We start from the raw sequence: 8,677 nt of genomic DNA, 5'->3' as shown, positions 1-8,677 counted from the left end.
ATCTCTCCCTCTGTCTCTCTTTCTCTCACTCTTTAATAGATGTGTCATGACGACACAGACTTGATTCATTTGAGGCCTTTTTAGCTTCTACATCTTGGAACAGATTCACACTCGCGCAGGCTTTTTTGCGAGTAGCTATGACCTGAATCGTAACCTTTGAAATCAAATGCATCAACATTTTACTTTTACAGTGCTATATAACCTCATATTTGAAGATGGTAAAAGAAAGGACCTTCTTCAGGCCTTCCTATTATACTTGAGAGTTAGAACCAGAAAACATGAAAAATGATTTCAGCTACGATGGGCAGTTGAAGCATTGTTTTTGTGTTGTCATGGCAGAGATGCTGCACTGTGAATATGTGCACAGTCAGATACCTTGATTTGTCTGCAATATAATATCAAAGAGATTTCTTCCTTTCTGTTTTATGCTTTAGTTTATTGTTTAATTTAAAAAAGGGAAAAAGCAAAGTTAAAAACACCATCGCTTCATAATATTGAGCTGGGATCAAAAAGAACACACCAACACTATGTGAGAAATATTATCCTGCAAATAAAACTGTTGATACATAGAAGACATAACAGTTTGGATGACTGTAGTGCATATGTGCATTGAACATGTTGAACATCAATTCACACTAAATCTATTCAACTTGGGTTCAGCCAGCGATCAGGAAGGAATTCCTGCTGCTTTGAGCAGGCAGAAAGCAGGCACGCTCTGGTGTGAAGAGACATGCTGGATGGGGGCTTTATCAAATACAGTTAAATAAACAGAGGGAGCCGTAGCAACACATTCTGCCAAAGCTACAACCCACAGGAATCCTGCAGGAAAAGAATACACACAGTGTGATGTTTTTTATATCCAACCCCAAACCCAGTCTAAGGACGTAGACTAAACCAAGTACCACTCAGTAAACCACTATATTCACATTAGTGCATCACAACGCATCTCAGGACAAATTGCTCTTGCTGATGGATTACAGACGAGAGGCGATTGTGATCTACAAGAAGAAAAATGGTTGTAATCATGAATGAAACAGGTGCCAAAGCCATAAATAAGAAATACTGTATAGGAGATTGGAGATATAAGACTATAATCTCTAGTTCTGAGATACAGGGCAGGAGCCTATAGATACTTGCCAGTGACTTGTAGGTACAGCCACCGGCTTAATCTGAACACAGGAGGAGTTTTAGAAAGAAAGGTTCATATCTGGTCTGAACGTTTTTCACACATAAAAGGAGCAGCCATGACTAAGGATGAAAACTTTGTCAATTTAAAGAAAAAAGTCATATTTATGGGACAGGACAATGGAAAGAATATAATGTGAAAAATAATGATTGGCCTATATAATCAGATGGTGCAACAAATGACTGCTAGAACTGAAATAATTATTCAAGTCAAGTGTTTTTCTTGTGCACTACAGAGTAGATACTGAACACATAAACAAGCATAATGAATGTGACGAGGTGTGCTTCAGACTCATGGTAGACTGTGCACCAATGGGCTCGTCTCTACCGAGGTACTTCTCAGAGGTTTTTGGCTCCTTTCGTCAGAATAGCTTCTTACATGTGTGGACCAGATGAGCATGATATAAGACAGGACTCAATGGAGGACTGGGGCAGACAACCGTTTGATTGAGAAGGTTGAAAAGGACCCACACAAACCACCAAACTCTAGTGTTTTCATGTTCAGGGTTGGCATTGCGTCAAAGACAGCACTCACAGGAAAGGTTCTCTTGCAGTTCGGGAGCGCTGCAAAACTATTTCCTTCACTAGTAATTGTCATTGGCAAGATTATGAAAAACAATAAATAATTGAAGGCCTCCGCTTGATAAGCCTTACGGGCCAATTGAACACATGGAGCCCCCCACAGAGTAGAGGTATTCAGTCTGCAGCAATATGCTTGAGCTGTATTAAACAAATCATGTTTTATCATTAGACACTGACTGAGAACAGACATGATGATACAACCCAAACCAGACAGTCACAAAAAAACACATCAAAGGACTTACGGATATTGACATAAGAACACGTATAAACAACAATTGCCATAATTATGATTCCTTTCCCCTCTGGGCTCACTTTAAGTCATGGGTACATTTTGAGCATTTCTCTGTAGATAATTGTGTTGCTTGCCGTAATTACGTTGCTGCGATTATAATAAGTGGGATATGAAAAACATGTGTATCAAGCCAACAAGAGAGTAGACGATGCGCTGTTCTTGCCAGTGACTTGTAGGTACAGCCACCGGCTTAATCTCCTTGTGCTGTAACCATGGCGATAACAATTGCCTACGCAGTCTGACACAAATAGATCCTTTTTGGAGTATATGTGGAGTATACTGGGAACAGCCAGCCAAGTTGTATCTTTTTGCTGCTCATCAGACATGGTGTTGTCTGCATTATACACTTACAGCAAATACGAGACACATCGAATGTCGTTATTTTAAATCACCCTAAAACAATGTAGTTGGGTGTATTTTAGTATAGCATAACAGTTTAACAAGAAGTTTAGCATAAATAGAAATACTTGAGGATTTCACTTCCGCTCAAGTCTAATAGAAATTGATGAGGCTTTATTGAAAGGTCAAAAGAAAAGGTCAGAGGTCAGGGCCACACACTTTGCATTTAGCATCTTTCACAAAGACAGCAGGGTGCGAGGCTTGATGACGAAGGTGTTTTGAACCAGTCTCCTTCTAAATATCACTCCCCCAGATATCAGAGAGAGCATATGAGATTATTTAGCGCAAGATTGCCTGATGACAGCAATCCCCACACGCCTGAGTGAAATATCTGTCTTTATAAGGTTAGTTTAAAATCACAAACCTGTTTTAACATATTGTATGTAAGGCCAACTCTGACTTACTTATTTCTAGTCTCAGTTTCTCAACGCCATCACTTTGTGTGTACTGCTGCTTATAATGTTGCAAGATCGACATCTAGTGGTTTGGTTTGATTAGTACAGACAGAAAACAGCAATGGCCACTTCATTCAAATCTCCCTTTTATATTTGAATATAGGGTAAAGGTAGACATTTTAATCTGCTATTCCAAGGGCTGTGGCGATGTACTGTAAAGTTACTGTTATAAATGTAATTGTGAAAACAAAAATTGCTGACATGGGAAAAAGAAAGATATTTTCCACTCTCAGATAATGTCAGCGGTCTCAGGAGCAGATGGGTCTGGACCAGAGCAGAGCTAACACACAGATGACAGACGATGGTCTCTGGAACCAGCCTTTCAGACAGCCGGACTTGCTGGTCCGATCTGGTTCATCCTGTGAGATGCTGTCCTCTGCCACAAACAAGTGCAGGTTACCGTAAATCTGTGTCCTTTTGTGTGTTTAGAGACAGTTATTAAAGTATTATTACTATAAAACATAATAAGAGTTACCTCAGATACTATTGGCCAAAATTATCATAAAAACTGTTGCTATGATCCAAACAATTACACAGCAATTATAGTCCAGGGTTACAAGGCTAATATCATGCAAATCAGAAACAATCACCCTATCATGAAAATATGGACACATCACAACTAAACCCATCGTTCATTTTACAGTTTCTATAAACAATCATTTCTAAACTATAAAACAAGCTTGAATGATAGGAATATTCAGAAGTATGATTATTATTAAAAAGTTATTATAATATTTGGCCTACAAAACAAATCTAGTCTAATTCTATAACATAGCCTATCATATAACTGTATGCAGTTTTCTTTGCATTGGGATCAAATGTTCACTAACTCTACTGCAAAATACACTGTCGTATAACATACACCTATTAAAAGTATTTATTTATATATCATTTACACGACTGTTTTCTCGCTAAGTTTACGTGCAGTGAGTCATAGCAGCCTCCAGTTTGCATCAGAGTGGCCCGGCTAGTCAAACACTTCACACGGCAGTCGGACGACCCACCGGAAACAACCTACCATGCCTCCGCAGCGCGTGGACCTCATATGATTGACTCAGTCACCGGACCAATCGCGTGCTCACTTCCTGGTTTTCGACTCCCAATCATTCAGCCAGTATTCGTACACATAATTTACGGCGCACTCACGGTAGGTTGAGCCCACTGAAGTCCAGAGACATTTGACAGCTTCACAGGTGAGACAACCGTCCAGAGGCTGTTTCACTTTACATTTCTTCCCCCCGGAGCACTATTCACTGTGAGCCTGGGGTTGCTACAGTCAAAAAACAACCATTCGAAGTCAAACCATTCCGGCAGCATGAGCAAAAAGAAAAAGGACTGGAAGACTGAAAAAGGTAAGGCTTGTTTTGTTGAGAATGAGGCTATCATCATCTCAGTGGCAGACAGCATGAATTCAACCATGCCAGAAGATTGACATGCACTCTTCCTGTCCTCCCCGTGATGCTGTGACAATAGGCACTTTACTATCTGGACAACTCGCCAGTCCCATACGGTGGCTGTACAGATGTTATGATGATGTTGCGCCTCTGTTTAGCTTCCGTAATGCATGTTTGACATTCGCAGCAACACTATTCTCATAGTCTTGCATAGTCTTGCATGCTCATTAGCTTACGTTTCAGCCTCTCGCAGATTTGCGCCGAGCCCTAATGCACCTGTTCGAGTACCCCTAACTAACACATCCTGCCGTCCACCTGTGCGATACACAGACAGTGAGTTGCAAACAATTCCTTCTCTGCTGCTAAATATCCCTTCAGCCGAAAACAGCAGACCCAGCGCAGGAACAACAAAGGAACGGAGTGTCTAATACTTTCAAAACGTGGTTATTCACAATTACTCAGTTTCTTTGTTTCAAACCGTGAAAGTTGCGAATGATGCTAGTTATCAAACTCGCCTATTTGACTCCAAGTGTTTTCAGTTTCGGAGACACGGCGGGCTGCAGGCTAGACCTGCTGTTGCTCAAAGGGGCCGAGAGATACATGCTAACTCCTAGCTATGTTCATAAGTTAATCATTTCATGACACAGTAAAGCTTTTTCACGCTAGACGTCGTCACAGCAGGTACAGCACAGGTGTAATCAATCGCATTAATTAGTGGCTGCTCCATTCCCTTTATGCCACCTTGTCCATCTATGTTACCGAGTAAGTGTGCGCAGAACGAGGTCCCTGCAGCTCGTAAACACCGAATGGAATGGAGCCCTCATTAATGATATTCATTCCACCTGTGGTCTTCGTGCTGTGTAACGTAAGGTGTGTGCAGCATTGCTGCATGTGATGAAACTGTATTTCTGTTCCTATCACATCGACAGACAGATGTCCAGCCCTGGCCTCTGTTCAGAATGAATGTGACTTCAAATAATAACTGAAATGAAAAATAGTTTTGAATAATGATATTGTTGGGGAGTTAATGATTGGAATTTTTGGGTCTTCTTATAAAGTACTGCAGCTCGCTCAGTGTCCGCCATCAAGCCTGTTGACTCGCGCCTCATTGTTTGTGTATTATGGGAAAATCTTTAAAATGGTCATTTTAAATTCTCGGAGCAAAGGTAATAAATAATCTTAGCCAGATGTTTCCAGTTTGAACAGGTAGTAGCATGGAGTGAACATCAAAGCAAATCTGATTTTATATTCTGAGCATACACCCTCGAGCTGAAATTGTGTTAAGAGGCGATCAAGGCAAGTCAAAATGTGAAAGAAATTCTAAAACTTAAAGAATTTATTGTGATTATATTTTTAACTGGTGTTTTGACCCAGGGCTAGACTGTAGGCTGTGTCAAATGTAGTACCAACAAAGCTAGATCAATATACATGTTGTGTTGGTACAATCAACCTTATTTAAAAATGGGCAAAAACGTGCCAGACATGAAACCGGAACATTGATGGTGTTAAAATACCTCAGAAAATGAGATGTAACGTAATCTCCTTGTGTTTCATTATCACTAGAGTTTTGTTAGAAAAAATCATAAGGCACTAAGCATCATCTCCAGTAACACAATCTTGTCACTTGTATTATTCATAATAATATTTATAAAGCTAATTGTGAGCCCATCCTGTTCTCGTGGCATCTAAACTAAGCTGTGGGATTCTTCAATGACGATACGTTCAGCAGAGTGACAAAGCTCTTGAGCGTGGTCCAGAGAGCTTTGCTGTGTTCAACCTCAGAAGTGGCTTTTTATTCATCCATGTAGAATAAAAGCAGCCCTGGGAATGACAGGAGTGGGCAAGAGGGAGAGAAAATGCAACACAGGGGATAGACTGGATATCCCCCACTGCGGAAATACCTTTTAATTGTAGCCTGACTTACTGCAGGATGTTGCCAAATGATGACTTAATGATCCTTGTATTATTATAGACAAAGCATCAAAGCTTAGACCTCAACATTTTGTTGTTAAGAGCCAATTATGGTAAACTCTTAGGATGCTTTTGTGTAGCGTCGTATCACATCCGGTTTCATCTTAATCTGTTTTTCATCGAGGGGATGTTTTAATTGACCAAAGTCCACGCTGTGTGCACTGGGGTATTTATTTGGCGTGAGATTTCACGGTGAAGCGAGGAAGGAGGATGAAGCTTGTTTTGCAGAACAGCCCAGTGTTTTCTGGAGATTCAGTAGCAAGTTGAGGCTCTTTTTACGGTCATAGAGATGAACATTAGGAAACAAGCTGTGAGGACCCAAGAGTGATGCAGCAGTACAAAGGTTAAGCAGCAGCAGCAGCTGTGTGACATTATCGGCCGGTGGTGTTGGAATTTGCAGTAAAACCCACAAACGAATAACAAGAAGTACTCTCACTTAATGCACACAGCAGCTTAGGTAACTAGGAGAAGCTTAAAAAGGTAACGCATTTCTCTATACTCACTACACAGTTCTCTTTACCACCATGCAGCTCAGAACAAAGGTTAATCTCACACTCTCATCCAACATGCACTAATGCAACCAAAACACTTTATCTCAGAATCAGCACTTGTATCACACAGCACTTGTATCATCACAGACAAACTTTTTCTCATTTAAGTTCTATTGCAAACTATTGGCCATTTTTTTACACAGCAGCTATTTTGACATGTCATAGCAGGATAAACACAGTTGTAATTGGTAAAATGTATTATTGTCCCATTCTATATCGTGTGTGGCAACCTCCGTTTCTGGCGAGTGAAGCCAATGCGGAAGAGTCTTAAAACTGGCATTCTCTCTACTGGCAGGGGGCGACTCCTCCGGTTGCAAAACTAAGTCTGATTCTGTGGATCTATGAGAAAATGACTCTACTTCTCACTCAGCCTCTCCAGTGAGCCAGCATACACAATACCAGGGCCCTGGCCCACAAATGGAGCAGTTCCATAATTAATGTTGTTAAAAACTGCTGCGTTTACCCTGCAATGTTAATGTCAGAATGGCTGCTGTGAAAAGGGCCTGTAGATGATAAAGTCCCATAATAATTACTTCAGGGGCAGAGCAGCACCGAGCTTGAGCGAGGTAGGACAAACATTTCAGAGTGCAATGCAGCTTAGGCAACAGGGTTGCGTAGTGCTGTGGCTCTCCTCTGAGAGCCATGGAGACACAAGAGTATGCACATTTTCAGTCCAGCCAATCCACACAACAGCCAGTTTCACTAATTATCACCCCCACAACCACAGAAGAGGGACTAATGAGGGAAATCAAATGGTGGTGAGGCATCTGATTGGAGGGCGAGCCTGCATTGTTTTGGGTCCCTATGACACATGGCTGAGAGCCTCTGATGTATTGAGTGGGGTAGACTGTGTACTTGTGTTACTTGCTACACTACTAAAGTGTGTTTGAGTAAGACCCTACCAGCTCCTGGGGTGCCCTTTCATTGGAGATCCTGCACTTTGACCATGCAATCCAAAAGGGCATTTTAATGCATGAAGCAGGATCACATTATTAAGTATCACTTTATTTAAGATCCCCATTTGTCAAAGTGTCAGTTTAAAGAGGTGTGGAGCTGGAGCAGTGAGGAGTGGGACATGACTGATTATGATGATGATGATAATGGCAGTACCAGGTGAGCGGTGGAGGATGAGTCTGAGCAACTGTCTAATATCCGTCTACTACAGCTATGGGTAGAACCCGTAAGACAGTTTGTGAGGTTGTTGATGAATTAATAAGTGCAAAGATTTAAGTGAGTTTGTGTCTCACTGGAAATTAATATTTTATTTATTAGCTGTCTATGCCAGTACCAAGTCTACTTCCCTCTTTATCTCTTCTATTCTTCCATGGGACCGGCTTTACTCATGTTTAATGTATGGCGTCGTTCCTCCACAGAGAGACTGCTCCGTCTGGATCGGGAGGAGAGACGCAAGGAGTATCGCCGTCAAGATTTTGTATCTTTGGACAAGATCTCAACCTGGGGAGAGGAAAATAGACGTAAGAGAGTCTTATCAGCGACACCCAACTCAAGACATTCAGCAACAATAAGCTGACTCATAATGGCACCGTTTCCACAGCCCAAAGTTATTATGCAATGAATCTGCATTACATTACAGTCTTTAGGTTTTTTAAGTATTTTACCCAATTTTATGCATTTAGCCATACTTATCTTTGTCTGAAAATATAGAGAAACAAAATTCTGCACATGAATGAGCTGTGCATGTATTTTTCCGTATGCTGGTGCTTGCATGATATTGGTAATGTTTTTCTAAATTTGCAATTAGGTTATACTGTGTTGAAGTGTGAAATATCAAATTATTTCTCATTTCTTTTTAGTTAATATTCAAACCAAAATCATGATGGTGAACAT

General features: G+C 40.9%; 1 protein-coding gene across 2 annotated transcripts in view; it reads left to right on the top strand.

Moving 5' to 3' along the window:
* The first annotated feature begins 4,075 nt into the window (after positions 1-4,075).
* Positions 4,076-8,677, top strand: part of macrod2 (mono-ADP ribosylhydrolase 2) — a 381,154-nt gene continuing 376,552 nt past the window's right edge. For both annotated transcript variants that reach the window (XM_079280386.1, XM_079280385.1), the window contains exons 1-2: positions 4,076-4,265; positions 8,203-8,304. In XM_079280386.1, coding sequence (XP_079136512.1) covers positions 4,229-4,265; positions 8,203-8,304 — 139 coding nt within the window. In that variant the 5' untranslated portion in view covers positions 4,076-4,228. The remainder of the gene's footprint in view (positions 4,266-8,202; positions 8,305-8,677) is intronic.

The sequence above is a fragment of the Melanostigma gelatinosum genome, assembly GCF_949748355.1.
Source record: "Melanostigma gelatinosum genome assembly, chromosome: 12".
NCBI classification, from domain to species: domain Eukaryota; kingdom Metazoa; phylum Chordata; class Actinopteri; order Perciformes; family Zoarcidae; genus Melanostigma; species Melanostigma gelatinosum.
This window is presented reverse-complemented; position numbering and strand designations above follow the sequence as displayed.